The following is a 19,073-nucleotide window of genomic DNA, read 5'->3' as shown; positions in this document are numbered from 1 at the left end:
CTTAATTCTATTTACATGGGATAAGGTGGGGTAAGACTATCACTTGACTTAAACGACCGATCGGGATATGTATAATCACTTACCTTTTGTATTGTTTCCGAACTCCCAATATTTCGACGTATAAGTCTAGTGAAACTGAAACTAACCGTGAATATAATATTGTCTTCGGTTACCGCGGTAGTTACTCATGAACAGGGATGTTGCGGATGCCGATTTTTTGACATCCGCGGAAGCGGATGCGGGTTTTTAAAGGCTCACATCCGCGGATGCGGATGTCGAGATTAGGCACATGAAAAACGTCAAATATTACACTTTAGTCATTTTTATTAAAAAAAAAACGAAACTTAGTATTTGAACAAGAACAAACTGTTAGTCTTACCCACCTTACCTTGGTTGCTATCAAAATATTGTGTAAAAATACTATATTTCTCAATGTTTACGCGGCTATTGTACTTTGGAAACGAAATTCTATAGAGGCGAAACTATTAAATCTATAATTTCCTTCCCCTATGCTCTGTTTAGGGTAAACTCAGGCAGTTTCGTTGCACTAATCAATTTCTTCATACAATATTAGCTTTATCCCGACTTTTTTCTGCATAAAATCTATCCTATATTCTTCCCCGGGACAAACTATCTCTATACTGAATTTCATCTAAATCGGTTCAGCGGTAAACCGGTTCAAGCTTTAGAGATAACCCAGGTAGCATTTAGACGTCATTATGAGGTCACTTGTACGTCGCTGACGTCACTTTGCTACCTGGGAACAGACAGACACTAGACAGCATGGTATAATTCACAATTAATTTATATTCACAGTAGAGATGTTTTTATTTAACTATGCTTATGCTATGTAGTCTGTGATTAGGTATACAGGGTGTCCTTAGTCATTGGACAACGCCGAAATGTACATATGCATTAGGGTATTTAGAATCAGTATACCAAGTATCATAACAACCGGTGTAGCGGTTACGAAGAAATTAACAAATTACGATTTTTTACTTTGGAGCAGCCCGTATGTGTTAATAGCTCCAGAGGTAATAAATAGTATGAAACCTTCTTCTCTTTTTTATTTATGACATTAGTAAGATTCTGACTTTTGACAAATGTCATAATTGCCGCACATTTTCGAACAAATTGTCAAAAACACTGCCGGTGATTAATACATTATGTTTCTTCTTGTTGTCGATCATTGGAATAAATTTTTGTTTTTGTTCTAATTAAAAAAATATTAACGTTAGAGCATTCCTGAGAAGTAACCATACGTGGGATTTCAGGGTTTGTCCAATGGCTAAGGTCACCCTGTATAATGGAATTAATGGAGATCGAGATTGTAATAATTAATTATACAACTTTTGCTTTTTGTTTCTTATTAATCCCGAAATTGAGTTAGTTTACCCTGTAACTTATATTATTAATACAGGCGCTTTTAAACTACGATTCTATTTTATATTGAGATTCTATATTCACATAACTATAGATATATCTATCATATGCTTTCATAGCGTGCTTATCTCAGAAAAAAATACGTATTTATAGTGCCCCCACACCGGCTGTTACAGTGCCGGCCCGAGTCCTTGATCAGGGTAGAGCGAAATCGGGTTTTGGCGCCCTTCGTTGAAGCTTTTTACCCGAAAGCAAAACGAACCGTATTTTGGGCCCGCGTCACACTCGCGTCTTTTAAAACTTTTTTTTCTCATTTGCCATTTTGGCGCCCGCCTTGCCATCCGGCGCCTAGAGCGGCCGCTCCACTCGCTCTACCCTAGATCCGGCCCTGGGCTGTTATATAACTTTATATACGAAGTAACATTGTGTGACAGGGATAACCTAATAAAACAATATTAATATCATGTTTTCCCTGTCACACAATGTTATATAACAGTGTGGGAGCACCATTATATTATCCTCATTTGTCCTTCTCGCACCTACTTGTTAGTAAGAGAAATTAGCATAGACCTCTTTAATACTGTATCTAATTTTCTGTATTCTATCATAAATGTGATATTTTTTACAAGCAGTCCTATTTGTTTATAATTACAGGAAATAGGAATACAGATTAAATAATTATAAAAAGTGTTACAACTGTATGTTTGACTCAAAATCGTCGTTAAATAATACTGAGGTTATTGAATCATGTAAAAACATAAAAATGAACCATAACCTGTTTTGATTACCTAATTTGATTTCTTGCATACGAGTAAGTCATCTAAAAATCTCTTCGAAAAGTACATACATAATAGTTCGGGGTTTCCACTTTACATAATAGGCGTATTTCTAAATAATAGTTTACAATTTTAGATTTAAATTCTATTCAAAATACTAGGTATCAGTTATATTTTTTTCTATGACTTTAAATATGTACAATATAATGTACAATTTATAAATTATTAATCTCCAAACGGTTTCAATTTGGTTTAATTTCAAAACATTGATAAAAGCGCCATCTATTGATTAGTATCAATACGATTTTAAATTGTATTCCATACATCAGTAGTGACATCTCTGAATGTGTTTGTAAGGTCAGGTTTCTATGCCTACCCTCGTAAGACCTACAACGTGCATTACTTTGTACACTAAGGTCACTAAGTTTTAATGTAATTCTTTTCTTTAATTTATTGTGTGAACGAAATATACTCAACCCAATCAGGGGCGTAGCTAGAGGATATGGCGCCCGGGGCAGTCACCTGCGCCCCCTGACGACTGACAAAAGTATCCCTGCTGCTGCCTTTTGCCCGTTTTGGAGCCCCCCCTTGGATGGCGCCCGGGGCACTTGCCCCCTCTCCCCCTAGTTACGCCACTGCCCAATTTATTATACAAATTGAGTCAAATTTCTAAACGAAAATTTATAGGCTTTACGAGGTTATGACTACGCTCTATATATACATTTCTATTGAGTACTATCCAGCAGTGAACCGAAATTAATACTAGATTCCGCCTAAACTGACAAAATGTGGAAGTGCCACCATAAATATCATATTTTAACAGGAATTTGATATATAAATGGCACTTACACAATATTTTACGGTCTCTGGTAGCTTATTATTAGTTCCTGAAATGTGCCATTTTCAACAAAAAGGGTACTTATTGTCGGTTGTTAATAAGGCGCTATTTCCATATAGCTTAAATTCGAAATCAACCTTATCAACAAGCCACAATGTGGTACCTTTTGGTTGAAAACGTCACAAATACTATAGTATATGGCACGTACGTTAATATAACGATGTATTACGATCAAGGCTCGAAATTGGTTAAAATACCGGTTTATTTCGGTTTTACTCCGAACTTTCATATGAATACGAACGTTTTAAGAACTTTATTATAACCTAACCACTGTTTTCATTTCTGTCGTAATATTTTCTATATTGTACTTTTATTTTATGTTAAAATTATTAAATTGTCAATTATTTGCATGTCGTGTCCTCGACTGAATACATGTAAACCTTTTCTGTTGTCATCTTATACACGTATTCTGGCAAATAAAGAAATTCTATTCTATTCTAAAGATACCGGTATATTCGACAAGCGACGAGACGGCCGGCCCGCCGGCGGTGTGCTGCGTAAACATAAAAACCGTGCGTAGGAATAAACCGGTTTTTATTGTTCCAAACAGGTTAATCTGACAAGAACTTTATGGAAATGGTCGTCTAAAAACCGGTTTAAATATAACGGTTTCACGAACCAAACAGAAATGAAAAAGTTTTGCGCCAAGTACATGATAGCGGTTTGGAAATTTAACCGGTTTCCGAGCCTTCCCAGGTAGCAAAATGACGTCATTTTGCTACCTGGGTTGTTTGAGATACATAATGTCAGGGATTTTACTGTATTACGTACGACATACGATCTGTAACCTGCGACGAGTGGCGTTAGCGTTACTCGTTGGAGTTATAGTTTAGGCACAGAATAAGTTTTAAGTTGTATTATCATACAGAACGGCCACGCACCGCCCCGCCCCGACTCGAATTACCTCGCCCCGCGACAGCAGATTGACGGCCGTTTGCCGACCGCTCAGTACTGTTTTCAAGCAACTTACTCAATGACACATGCCGCGTGTACGTGCCGTTCACACATAGAAACGCAAGTGATTTTTGATGTATAGCGTGTCCGCCCTGTGGTTTAGGCTAATATCTGCCGTGTAGTTTTTAATAAGGCGCCATCTTTTACCAATTGGCGTTACTTGGAGTTCTCGCTTCGACTGCAGCGTTGACTACAGCGCCATCTATGGATTAGTGACGTTACTCATTGGAGTTCTCGCTGTCCCGCAGCGCGACCATGTCGGGCAGTTTGTAGTGCTGCATGTGATATGGAGGCTCCGGGCTGGAGCACGGGCGCGGGGCCTGAAATATTGAGTTTGGTTATTATACCGTTAAAGAGTGGTCTAAAGGAGGGGGTAGTAGAAGAGATTTTGTGGCGGCCTGGTCTATCTGGCCTTTTTGGCCACACGTTTATGGTTTTAAGCTGAAGCATGACATTCAGCAAAAAGGATATAATAAACTGTTATGTTGCTTACCACTGTACTACGTCCGCGTCTCCTTTGTGGTAGGATTCCTTTTCTTGCCATAAAGAATCTGAAAGAAAAGTTTATTCATAAATAACAATACGATTCCGAGATACCGACTTACCGACCTATACACCTATGTGAGCCGAGTATTTTGAATTCGGAGATGTCTAGAGACATCTTTAATGATGCTGATGTTATACGTATTGAGGAAAGTAAAAAATATTGAAATTTATTATAAAATTAAGTTTTCTTATACTGTACAATTTATATCAATTTACATTAAAATTAACTAAAAAGTAAACTAAACTAAAACCAAGTCACAACAATACATCGACATCGTACATAATAATAAATTACCCTAAAATTAACTATAAACTAAACTAAATTAAAACTAAACTAAAAAAAGACACACATAGAACCTAGTCAAACCACTCGTCCCGCGCCCGTCCAGACGCAAAGGTGCCCATCACGCTCGCCGTAAAATAGATTAAACCGGCCAAGTGCGAGTCGGACTCGCGTTCCAAGGGTTCCGTACATTACATAATTTAAACAATGTATTTTTTATGATGTGAAACGTAAGACATGTCTTTAAAAAACCCGTAGGGGTCGGATCATAAACTAAGTAATTAAATCCGACTCACGTTTGACTGCACATTTCTTATAGGTTTTCCTGTGATCTATATCTATTTAGGGTATTTTTTTCAAACTTTTAGACCCAGTAGTTTCGAAGGGGGGGGGGGGGGGGGGATAGTATTTTTTTGCCTATTTTCTTAAATAACTTCTCAACTGTTTATTATAAAATTATAAAAAATATATATTTGAGAATAATAATAGAATAAAATAAAAAATAGATAAAATTGTGCCTCAGAGCTGCGATTTCCAATTTTACACAAGACAAAAAGCAGTACATGTTGTTATTTATGTATTCATTCAGTAAATATACCGTATAGTAGATATGGGTATGTTGAACTGGTGAGACACTGTCTGGAAGGTGAGTCGACTGACACAGTCGGCGTGTCGCAACACTTTACTGTTGTTGTTGTATTCAGTAAACATACCGTATAGTAGATATGGGTATGTTGAACTGATGAGACACTGTCTGGAAGGTGAGTCGACTGACACAGTCGGCGTGTCGCAACACTTCACTGTTGTTGTTGTATTCAGTAAACATACCGTATAGTAGATATGGGTATGTTGAACTGGTGAGACACTGTCTGGAAGGTGAGTCGACTGACACAGTCGGCGTGTCGCAACACTTCACTGTTGTTGTTGTATTCAGTAAACATACCGTATAGTAGATATGGGTATGTTGAACTGATGAGACACTGTCTGGAAGGTGAGTCGACTGACACAGTCGGCGTTTCGCAACACTTCACTGTTGTTGTTGTATTCAGTAAACATACCGTATAGTAGATATGGGTATGTTGAACTGATGAGACACTGTCTGGAAAGTGAGTCCGCGGCTGACGCAGTCGGCGGCCTGCCGCAACACCACTTCACTGCGGCGGATGCGCTTGTTGATGTTCATGTATTCAGTCTGATGGGTTTGTTGTTGTTGTTGCTGTGGACAAAAGATAGTGGGATATTTATTTAGCATTAACCAGTTCTTTTTGCGGTTGGGTTAGGCTGCCTGCCCACTGGAGCGGAGTGGTGAACGTGATAAAAATCCATCAATATAATGGCATAAAATCTCCGCTCCTCTTTGCGGTATTGGTGGATTTTTACCTCACTCACCGCTCCGCTGGCTCACTTTGCTCTAGTGGACAGGCAGCCTTAGATACATTTATATTAGAATAGGAATGATTTATTGCAGTACTGTGTACATTTGTAGATGGTAATCATGATACAATTTGTTTTACCAGTTACCCATTTCGGGTATGCAATACTTAAGTATAACTTAAACTTAAAATAACATGCTAATGCTAATGCTATTGTTGGGTTATATATAAAATAAGCTAAAACCGGCTGTGTTTTAAATCCTCCAAAACCTCTCCCTGGCAACGGGAATGCACTTATTTTTTAGCCACCGTGTATATTAATTTCGAACCTAGCGCTGGTGGCCTAGCGGTAAGACCGTGCGACTTTCAATCTGGAGGTCACGGGTTCAAACCCCGGCTCGTACCAATGAGTTTTTAGGAACTTATGTACGTAATATCATTTGATATTTACCAGTTCGGTAACTAAGCACTTCGTCAGTGAAGGAAACCGGACTAATCCCAATAAGGCCTAATAGTTTCTCCTCCGGGTTGGAAGTTCAGGTGGCAGTCACTGTCGTAAAAACTAGTGCTTACGTCAATTCTCGGGATTAGTTGTCAAGCGGACCCCAGTGAGCCGTGAGCCGTGTCAAAATGCCCCGATAACGCGAGGAAGAAGTGTATATTAATTTCGTAGTTAGATCCCAGGTAGCAAAGTGACGTCAGCGACGTCATAATGACGTCGCTGACGTCATAATGACGTATAAATGCTGTTAGGGATCAACTCACCCTATTATTGTCCCCGACATGTATGACATTGACACTATTGACGGCAGGGTATATCTTCTGGCTCGGCGTCACCTCCACGTACGGCGCCGCCGACGCCTGAATATGTACTGGCTGTAACAAACCGTTCCACAATTATTCCATCATTCCATTTTCATTTCATTTCATTTATTTATTGCAATCATGTTCATTACATACAGGTGGTAAATAAAATATAGTCGCTACATGATACCCTGTTAGGGCACAGCAAAATTGCTTCAAAATTCCTTTCCTTATGGCCTAGCCAAAACTCTACAAACTCTAAGAACACACTTTAATTTGTGTTTTTACAAGTAGTCACACTTCTATTTAAACTATACACGAAATAAATATCATATACCAAGGAAAAAATGACCAAGGCCTCCAGCGCCCTAGAATCGAACCAGCGTTCTCCGTTTACGCGACAGATGCCTCAACCGCTCGGCCACCCGGGCTCGGTGGCATGGGTCAAAATTTCCAAGTATATGACAATTTCCGAGGGCTTGTGGCGCCCCCTGGCCATCCCTGAGGTAGAACATTTCGAGGATTTCGTTTACTCTACAAACTAAGACACAGAATAAGTAATAGTATTATCATACAGAACGGCCACGCACCGCCCCGCTCCGACTCGAATTACGTCGCCCCGCGACAGCAGATTAACGGCTGTTTGCCGGCCGCTCAGTACTGTTTTCAAGCAACTTACTCACACAATGATGCATGCCACGTGTACAGACGTGCCGTTCACACATAGAAACGTCAGTGATTTTTGATGTAATAGCGTGTCCGCCCTGTGCTATAACCACGACAATATAAGTATGTCGCATTTTACTAACCCGGTGTATGATGAAGGCTGGCGGTTCGTCTCGTGTGTCATAGGTGTGGTCTGTCTGCTCCGGTCTCTCGTCCGTCGTAGTACTGGCTGCACGTTGATCTCACTCCCTCACTAGATGTCACTGACCTGGTGTATGATGAAGGCTGGCGGTTCATCTCGCGAGTCATAGGTGTGATCTGTCTGCTCCGGTCTCTCGTCCGTGGTAGTACTGGCTGCACGTTGATCTCACTCCCTCACTAGATGTCACTGACCTGGTGTATGATGAAGGCTGGCGGTTCATCTCGCGAGTCATAGGTGTGATCTGTCTGCTCCGGTCTCTCGTCCGTCGTAGTACTGGCTGCACGTTGATCTCACTCCCTCACTAGATGTCACTGACCTGGTGTATGATGAAGGCTGGCGGTTCGTCTCGCGTGTCATAGGTGTGATCCGTCTGCTCCGGTCTCTCGTCAGGGGAATCATACTGGCACTGCACGTTTGCGATCGGGAAATCTGTAACAAATAACGACGTAACGTAAGTATATTTCTTTAGCCTTGTAAGTGTAAGGGACAAAATTATCACCCCCCACCAGTATGTCCTCGCCAAATGATTAAGACACCGGCTTAAGGCTGCATGTCCACTAATTACCTACAACCAATGCTATTGGTTTATTCCCCACATTTCCACTCCACTACGCCTCAGTGGACATGGACAAGCAGTCATAAATCGCTAATAGGGGGTATTACTGCAATGTTCTGCCACCAGAGTGCAGCAGTAGCCCGTTTAGTAAACCATAGAGTAACTTATACATACTGTGCTTTTAACAGTTTTTTGACTAATTTTCATCAATAATAAAATATGACATTGATGCTCCAAGGCGGTTTGTTTACAGAGAACCTACCGAAAAACGCGAATCCGAAATTTCACTATCTGCCTCTTTATCGTGACAGTGACAGAGATATGTAAGATAACGAAATTTCGATTTTCTTGTTTTGCGATAGACCCTCAAATTGTGGTAGTGGCTCCCCCTGCGCAGAGTTTCGCGTAATATTCCCTATTCCAAGAGATTATTGACGTATTATTTGTCTTTCTAGCTTTTTGCTGCTAAAGGAGGGCGGAACCCGTTAAAAACAGAGGATCAGTGGTATTAAACCCAAGAATTGGTGCAGCTAGTGCTTGCTGCTTTTTTTAAAAAACGACTAGGTAGGTACCATTTGGTCATCCAAAAGTTAACCCAAACGAGGAAGTATATATTTCTTACCATTACCACAGAATAAGTAATAGTATTATCATACAGAACGGCCACGCACCGCCCCGCCCCGACTCGAATGACCTCGCCCCGCGACAGCAGATTGACGGCCGTTTGCCGGCCGCTCAGTACTCACAATGACGCATGACGTGTGTACAGACGTGCCGTTCACACATAGAAACGCAAGTGATTTCTGAAGTATATCGTGTCCGCCCTGTGCCATTACGTCCTGTTCCTATGAAGTTTTCCTTTGCCTAAGAAGGGGCTGGTATATATCGATAGATAACATATTTAGTTAAAACAGTTGTATTCGATCTGTGACATTTTCGTCCAATACCTTATAGGTGAATTCCCATGTATTATTGGTTCCTCTACACGATGGGCCATCATACTGGCCCACTAAGATGGGTCAGCGTGTAGAGAGGGTAGTGGTGTCGGATGGCTTATGGCGCGCGGGATGGCGATGGGGCGATGGGATATATGGCCACGGTGTCGGTTTTTCGTCCTCACATCAAAGGTGGTGACTGGTGGGCCAGCGATGGTGCGTACCTGCTCATCTACATGTGGCCCATTACATAGTGCGTGCTCTCAAGCATGGCCATCTCGCTAGTCCAGCGGAGGGCCATGGTGTAGAGGAGCCATAAGGTAAGTCCATCCTGTGCTAAAAATTTTCTACAGGCCTCAAGTATTATCACAATTAGTTCAGCAAACGAAAAGATTGGCGACTTTAGTACATAAATAATTAATATTACAAATATTACTTTTTTTTATAGTGGCTCTGCTCGCGCGTCTGCTGCGTGCGTGTTTTTTTTAAGCTTCATAAGTTTAAAAAATGTAAAAATAAAGAATACTTACTTCGTCGGGTCATTATCACAGCGAACTCACAATGGTCTTAAGGCGGATCCCTGAGCCAGAAGGCGAAAAATCTCCTTATATATGATCATATTTTTAACCGACTTCAAGATTTCAAAGGAGGAGGTTCTCAATTCGGTTGTTTTTTTTTTTTTTTTAATGTTTGTTACTCCATAACTCCGTCATTTCTGGACCGATTTTGAATTTTTTTTTTGATTGTAAGTATATACATACAGATTTGTCCCGTTTTTGTCAAAAAGCAGTTCTGATGATGGGATCCATGAGGGATCGAAGGAACTCCTCAAATGTTTAAGGCATACATATAGTGGTTTTAGTATTTTCATCAATAAATCAAGCACTTACATTAAAAAAGTGACATTTGATGAAGTGGAACTGCTGATGATGATCAGAACGGAACTCTTCAATGACACATAGTTCACGTTTGGCGATTTGTTCTCTTCCTTATGGACCCAGACCCAAACTTGGACCCGCACTCGGACGCGGACCCGGGTCTGGACATGGACCCCAACTCGGACCCGGACCCGAACCGAACTCTGACCCAAACTTGGACCCGGACAGCCGGACACGGACCCGGACTCGTATCCGGACCCAGACCCGGGTTAGGTGGGTGGGTGGGTTTTGAACTGCGATTCTCACAGAACAGAACTGCTATCAGAAAAGTAGGTTAGGTTAGGTTAGAGCTGTGACCCTTACAGAAACGAAATGCTATCAGAAAAGTAGGCTAGGTTAGAACTGCAACCCTTACAAAAACGAAATGGGTGGTTTTACCTCCTTTTCTACATAATTAGGCAAAAGATGCTGTCTTTTTCATTTCATTGTCTGGAATCTAAGAGTGCACCATCAACAATAAGTGAACTTTCAGCGGCATCCCCCATTGAAGTCGGTTTTTTTTTCTTAAAAATTATTCTAAGAGGCGTTGATATTCGTACACGTGGAAAAAATATATAGGTATGTAGTTCTTGATTATATTATCTTTAATTTATAAGCTTTTGATACACGAATATATGACACTTCGCTTGATGCAATTAACTCCCAAAGTAACCTCTATAGTTAGAGGTTAGGTTAGTACCTAAGCTTGTAGCTTGAAATACAAGCGGAAGTCCCTTTCTAACAAAAGCTGTCAAAAAGGGACTTCCACTTGTATTACAAGCTACAAGTTCTTGATAAATGGGCCCCTGCAGAGAATATCCGGACATGCGTAAGTTGAAACAGAGTTATACACGAACTTAGCCCCCATCCCAGGTAGCAAAGTGACGTCAGCGACGTCATAATGACGTAACAATGACGTCATAATGACGTATAAATGCTGTTACCTAAAATAGAAAATCAGAGAATAAAACAAGTAATAGACGACAAAACATTTTATTACCCCGATTACAACCACCCCTTACCCTAAAATGGCGATAATTCGATATTTCCTATAAATAAATACATTTATAAATAATTAAGTCCATACAAATACGTTTTATTCAAACATTTCATTTTATACACAAGTTTAAAAGTTAGAGACGAGTAAATAGCTAAATAATAAAACTTTTAATTACGAGTACAACTAGATGGCGCCACCTTGGCGAATCATACTTAATCGTAACGCCATCTAGTGAGCTCCTAGTTTTATGTGTTGATTTATTATTGTACTGGTCTCCGATTTGAAACAAGAAAACAAGGTAAAAAAGAAGTTTAAAAAAACAGTTTTAATTTTTAAAAGTTATAATTAAATAATTATAGTAATAATGAAATAAAACTATGAAAACAAATTATATCGCGTATATTGAATTTATAATACATCCCTTAAAGTTTATAGTCTATGATGGTTCATTATTTTTGGTATGTGGGTATTTTTGCATTTTGTAGTTTTCCTCAGTCACCCGTTGACCACGAACGCTGTAAAGGGTTCGAAACGTCGGGATGTATTATAAATTCAATATACGCGATATAATCCGTTTTCATAGTTTTATTTCATGAGTAACTATCGCGGTAACCGAAGACAATATTAATTATAGTAATATTTGTAAATATAATCATAATCATAATCATTTATTTGCATTTATAGCGTCCGGCAAGAACTATATTTTGGTAGGAAAAATTATATAAACAAAATAATGCCAGCGACATCTGTTATCGTAAGTACATAGTAAGTTAACACAGCTTTAATTTCATTAATTAATTTTACTATACCATGAGCTCTTATAATTTAAGTACCCAATCATTTTGACCTCGTCCATGACTACTGTAATTAACACGCAATAGCAAACTTTATTAGAAAGTATTAAGGTTTATTTTATAATGTAACCTTTCGCGGCTATGACCGGTGGAGGTGAGTTTGAAAAAAGGTACCATTTACAACGTGGGTACGGGTACTTTTGCGTTGTTACAAAATAATAGTTAAATACGGTAATGTATTTTTCATTACTCATGCTCTGAAAGAGGATCATTGTTGTTCTAAAAGGTGTGCAGAAAATGATACGTGTCTGCACTAGAGCATTTTACGATCGAAGTACGGTTTTTTGAATTTTTTTACGATAAGCAATTGAAATTTGAATTTAAATGGATTTGTTATACAATTTCCATTCTGATATTTGACTCTCCATTCCATAAATAGAGACACTTTTGCCTAAATTGTTAACTGAAGGTAGGGTACCTAAAAATACTATAAAAAATTATACTTGGTCATGTTTTAAAAAAGACATGCATTTTACTTTCCTCGTATTCGAAATGAAAAGTAGAGTGTTTAACTCGGGTGAAAGGCATCATTTCAGCCTCGGACTATTGGCGCTCTCACTGCGTTCGAGCGCCAAAAATACCTCGGCAGAAATGACTGCCTTTCATCCCTTGGTTAACAATCTACTATTTAATTGTACATGTAAAAATATAAAATTGATAAGATAGTTTTAGTTCAGTCAGAAATATAGAGAAGATGGCTGATGAAAAATTACAATAAAATTTATCAGCGCAAAAACAAGTTTTAGCTATAACACTGTTCGTAAAGCCAAATACTTTTAAAAATAACACTAGTTTTACTGCCTTAACACAATTTAATATAAATTCACTGTATTTTATTGACTAACATTTTATCAAATTTTATTAAGTACAGGTAGATTTATTTTAATAAAATAAACTAATATAGTAAATAAACATACCTTAAAATACAATAAAATCAAACTAAGTTGACAACAAATAAAAAAACTAAAAACTAATCAACAAATAATATTATGTTGGATAATCCTTTGGATGTTCTATTTGGCTTTCTAGGAACTTAATATTTGGCAAATAAAATAAAAAAAACATTGAGTGCTTTAGATATGTAGTCCAAGAAGAAATCGAGAAAAAAGTGAGTCCCGGCAAGCTCGGCCGAATTTCACCTTCCCATACAAACGGAGTTTCGTTCTCATTTTAAAACTACATGTTGGATTGTAATGAAAGCTCGCACATACAATAAGATGAAGTAATTAATTAAAATTAATCTCTAATTAGTCTGTAATTAGTTTATATAGCTCTAGTATTAAAAACAAACGAAATACAGCAAAAACAAGTTTTGTATGAAAAACTTAAATTTGCTGTATTTTTTTATTAACTGAACTGAAAAATTGTATCTGAACCTACATAAACTAATTACAGACCTAGATATACCTTATCCTATTGTAATAGACCGCGAGCCAGGCGCAAATTTCGTCAGTCATCGCCTCCCAGGCGAAAACTCATATATATAGCGGTTAACGGCTATGTAGGATGAACCCTCGTGAACGTCAGCTGCCGCTCCGTTGGTGGGTTGAGGAATGGCAGCCACCGACACGCGTAACACGGTCTTTCCACCGCGATACAACCGGCTGACGATTTGTTTTATTAACATAGCATCTAAACTATCATCTGACAAAGTATCAAACAGGAGGCGATGACGCCGATGACTGAAAAGAATTTTCTTTTTTACATGTTCATGTGACCAGCTGACGGTCTTTCCACAGCGATACAATCGGCTGACGATTTTGTTTATTCACAATAGCATCTAAACTATCATCTGACAAAGTATCAAGCGGGAGGCGATGACAATTTTTTTATAGACTTTATTTGCTGCCATTCCTCAACCCACCGACGGAGCGGCAGCTGACGTTCACGAGGGTTCATCATACATAGCCGTTAACCACTATAAGAGTTTTCGCCCGGGAGGCGATTGGTCATGGAAATCTGTTCCTGGCCCGCGGTCTAAAGTTTCAGAGCAATCTAGATAGTCGTTTTAAAATGAGAGCGTAACTACGTTTGTATGGAGAACCGAACTTGCCAGGGACTAAGAGCTGAAGAAGATGGACCATCTTAGATGGCGTTGTCATATGTTTTGTGGTTACTAAATTGCCAATCTTTTGTCATCAAGAATTATCGCAAAATCTTCAACGCACAGTGCCATCTACATTCGCCGTCAAGTTCAAAGCATGAATTTTATTGGCCTCAGATTTTACACATCAATGAATCTATGGGTAAATAAATGTGACGTTTTCAATAAAAAGGTACCACATTGTCGCTTGTCGATAAGGTTGATTTCGAATTGAAGCTATATGGAAATAGCGCCTTATTGACGTGTGTATTGACGATTCTTATTGGGAGATATTATTTGTATTATTTTATACCTACTCCATTAATATCACACTGTAACCACTGTTCCCATTTGGGATAAATTGACTTTTTATTTATTGTTTCTACTTTTATTGTTCTTGTGTGTTGTGTTTTTATTGTTTTAGTGTAAGTTTTGACATTGTAAATTTACTTATATTTTGGATTTGTAAGTATTTATCTACTTACTCTTATTGTAATTGTGTTGACAATCCTTATTGGAGCTATAATTTTATTTTCATTAGTATTGTTATTTTCATTTTTATTTTTATGTTGACGATCATGATAGAAATTCTTATATTTTTGACATTAATGCAAACTTATTATGTAAATTGTCTTTCATGAAATAAATCATCTAATCTAATCTAATCTAATCTATTGACAACCGACAATAAGTACCCCTTTTGGTTGAAAATGGCACAAGTGTTGTTTGGTCAGTCAGAGTGAAATTAAATGCTAGAGTACAAAGAAAAAAGCACAGGAAAGAAAATATACAGTATAAAATTTTAAATAAACGAATTTTACTCTGTTGTATAAAGGAAGTAAGTTACTTTAATATATCTTACTTAGATATATTTGTAGTTTAAACGAATAAGAATGCTTGTTATATATTAATATGAAGTACATTAGAATGTCATTAAATCTACCTTTTTTGAATACAGAACACCCACGTACATACAATTAAAATTTTACCAATCCGGAAGTGAACCTAGAATCTCTTTTTTTTACACAGCAGTGGAATTAAAATAAATAGAAAATTGATTATATAGGAATAATTGAAAAATTCACAATTAATTTTAAGTATAGATGGAATCATATCAATTGGGCTCATGCACTTACCTGTTTACTCAAAGAGTCTCAAGAATACAATGCCATTGAATGGTAAACCACAAATTAGGATAACTACCTCGTAGTAAAAGCAGATTATAACCGCCTTGAAATGTTAGTATAGATTAACGACTCTATTTTTTTAACAATAGACTACAAAATACACTAAATAATGGCTAACATAACTTTATTTGCATTTTACAACCGTCGACACCCAAAACGAATGCACTTTGTAGAAAACCATTTGTTACAACATGTTTTTAGACCATTCAACAAGGAATAAGGTTAAAAATTAAATATACATGCAATGCACTTATAACTTATCTTGTAAGTAACTAGTTGGCGGCTACGAGAACAAAAGCAGATAATAGTATTGTAATAATACAATGCCATTGTTAGTACAGGTAAGTGTATTAGCTAAGTTGATATGATTCGATCTATAAGTAGATAGCTTACTCAACTTACCACAAATTAATAAACATTAAGATTAAAATAGCTGCTCTCGGTAAACAAATATGGCGAAAATAAATTCAGTCCTATTATAATTTACCCTAGATTAGACTAGACGAATATTTTAAGTACACGATGTGACTAATACATTATCCGTTTCAACGAAAGGCTATACAGACATCGAATTTTTGGTAGCAAATTTTAATTACAGTTCAGGAGTTGCTATATCGATGACCTCCTAAGTAGCAAAGTGACGTCAGCGACGTACAAGTGACGTCATGATGACGTCATTTATACGTCACGATGACGTCATTTATACGTCATAATGACGTAACTGACGTCATAATGACGTAGCTGACGTCATAATGACGTATAAATACTACCTGGGCTCAACTGTCGATTCTTTTTTCTTTCTAGTGATGAGTTGATTAATAAGATTTGGCGGTTAAAGAGATACCTAAATCTATAATCCATTTTCTTAGCACAAGATTGACTTTGACGTTAACGCCATCTACTGGTACTGTATTGAAATCTTGTAAGTTACTTCAACTTTGCCCGTTTTTGTTTAACTTTGCCATAAGAATATTTATATAAAATTTTAGAGTACGACACCCTGTGCTATAATAAGCATTTAAAGAGCCATATCTACTGTAAAACGTTGTAAGATATACGTGCGAATAGGTAATTCGTACTCGTAAATAACTATTGCAAAGACTCAGTTTTAATAACAAAAATGTAAATATAACTAATAGTAATTCATTCTATACGGTAATAATCTAATAATAAAAAATAGTTACTTTCAATTTAAATGAAACCTCTTTATTAGTATTTAGTCAGTATTTAGGTACTTCGTTAAAAATCAAGATTTAAAAACATTTTACGAATTTCTCGAGTTCATGTTAATTGTGGAGAAATTTATGTGTGTTACTATTTTTGATGAGTATAAATAAAATACATAGATGCCTATTTTCAGAAATAATAATTACCTTACATCGACTTATAATTATATCAATATATCTATACATATAGAATCTTAGGTTACATTGTAATAATTAACTTTGGCTACTATGTTATATACTTTGTCCCTGTAAATACATATTTAGTAGAAGTCTTTGCCCGGCATAATACCTTTGAAATAAAATAAAAACATGTTTTATGTTAAATGAGCTGCTTGAATGACTAATTATGCTTATATTAATAGTCACATAGACAATTTATACGGAAATTCTTTCCTTTCTTTATAGTATTAGTCCGTATTGAAGTGTGATTCGACATTAAGTACCGTTCACGAAATTACGGAGCTAAGTACATGCATTCGTCATAAACTTATGTCTACCAATTTTTACATCCATTTGAAATAAGTAGGACTTGGATTAAGTACCTTACAATAATATATCTATTTTTGGCAAGATTATTTAAGTACTTACATCGATATATATTTCTTAACAAAGTTCGCTGCAATACTCTTAAAATAACCTTAATCTTGCAGCTCGTGACTACTTAGACTAAACTTTGTTCTTTTCAAAATCAATTAAATTTAGTGTTGGAAAAATCTGGTACATTTTTTACGGTACAAATTCGAATGGCAACTTTGCCCACACACGAGTTTTAAATGTCACTTTTCATTTATTGTGACCGTTGTGAAACCGTAACCATACTCAAGTATTCGGATTGTGAGGGTTTTGCATTACTTTTAAATATTTTATTAAATTCAGTGTGAATATTTGGTTTTTTTTGGATAAAAGCCTGTGAAATAAATAGTGTTTAAGTTACCAAAAGAAATGGAGCTTACAATGCCTCGTCAAACCTTTCTGAGCGAGTCTCCGTCATTAAATCGAGCGGATCTAATATCTGCGTGGACCTGGCGCCGCGTCTGCCTTTAGAAAACTGACTCTTTATATCATACTTTTCCATCCAATTCCTTAAAGTCTTCCTTGGTACCCCGTATTTGTTAGAAGCAGCGTATACACTATATCCTTTCTTCACAGCTATCAGCGCGTCTCGAAGGTGCTGGGATGAGTACTGTTTGTAGCTTTTCTCTTGAAAAACGTCCGTTTCAATGTTGACTATAGCATTAGGTCTCCGTCCGACTATCCGGGGTCTGGCGTGAATATTGAGAGGTATCCCGTGGTCCATGTCTATGAAGTGCCGCGTCACGATTTCCGTGGAGGTCCGTACACCTGCAAAAAGCCAGGAAAAGTGCCCATTAGTGTTTAGTTTGGGAGAGAGCTGAAAGAAATGGGCGGCTTTTCCTGGCTTCCTACAGGGCGGGGGCGAGGAAAAGTAGCACCAAATTTACATTAAATGTTTAACTAATATTACCTAATTTCTCCCGGGACCTGTCTGGAAATCAGCGCAGAGCCCTCTGGCGCTGCACATGCTGAGATACCTTTGCCTCATCATAGATTTAAGTTATAGTTGTGGATAAGTTTTTTTTGTATTTCCAGCTTTTTTTCATAAAATGTATATTTTTTGTTAAGGTATGGCAAGAAATAATTTTTATTGACTATTTATTTATTTACCTTCATGGAAAAATAGAAACCTCACCAAATTTAAATATATTTTGTTTCTTCTCTTTTTGTAAAAAAAAATATAGTTTACAGTCGAATGTCGGTATTCAAATTTAAACACGAGATTTCTAGGTACCTATATGTACTATATTTATATTATAGACAACTATATATACTACCACTAAAATGGGAAGGAAAAATAAATAAATGAATAGTTATATCTATAGAACGTCATCGGGACCGTGGTCTACTTGTAGGCCCGATATCGCGAACCGTGTCTCGCAGAAAATCCCCACTTGTTCGCCCTTTACCCCTCCTGAATGCGCTCTTAGCATCAGCGCCCGAGTGTGATTTATTTGCTGGCAGGTGGAGCGAAGTGCGAGAGGAATTGTTGAGGTTCTGTGAGAAGATGGATGAGCGTCCTTCAACAGTTTGAATGTGCTTATTGTATAATAATATTATTAGTTTACCTGTTTTTGTTTTTAATTTGTTTGTAGTTTTGCAGTGACTTTGTATATTTCATACTGTTATGCTGTACAACTATTTAAAAAAAAAAAAAAAAAAAAAATCAACAGTAAATAATTTGATTTTCCCCTGTAAATATTAGTTTTTCATCTAATTAGTATAATTACCTACGTAGATAAGTAAATAAATCATTAACTAAATTATTTAAATGTATAAAAAGAAAAGAAATGTAGTCGTAAAATTATTTTTATTTTACAATCTATCTTTATTTTATTAAATTAATTAAGAAAACAT

At 37.2% G+C, this 19,073-nt stretch overlaps 1 protein-coding gene across 2 annotated transcripts in view; it reads right to left on the bottom strand.

Moving 5' to 3' along the window:
• Window positions 1-3,180: 3,180 nt before the first annotated feature.
• LOC134753606 (protein bric-a-brac 2-like) overlaps window positions 3,181-19,073 on the bottom strand; it is a 39,208-nt gene continuing 23,315 nt past the window's right edge. Inside the window, exons 8-12 of one of the 2 annotated variants that reach the window (XM_063689541.1) lie at window positions 8,202-8,314; window positions 6,979-7,089; window positions 5,899-6,056; window positions 4,505-4,562; window positions 3,181-4,331 (exon numbers count right to left, since the gene is read on the bottom strand). In XM_063689541.1, coding sequence (XP_063545611.1) covers window positions 4,230-4,331; window positions 4,505-4,562; window positions 5,899-6,056; window positions 6,979-7,089; window positions 8,202-8,314 — 542 coding nt within the window. In that variant the 3' untranslated portion in view covers window positions 3,181-4,229. Of the gene's footprint in view, window positions 4,332-4,504; window positions 4,563-5,898; window positions 6,057-6,978; window positions 7,090-8,201; window positions 8,315-16,700; window positions 17,985-19,073 lie in introns of those variants that run through there. The other variant, XM_063689542.1, reaches the window with a different exon arrangement.

Source organism: Cydia strobilella, chromosome 27 (genome assembly GCF_947568885.1).
Source record: "Cydia strobilella chromosome 27, ilCydStro3.1, whole genome shotgun sequence".
NCBI lineage: Eukaryota > Metazoa > Arthropoda > Insecta > Lepidoptera > Tortricidae > Cydia > Cydia strobilella.
This window is presented reverse-complemented; position numbering and strand designations above follow the sequence as displayed.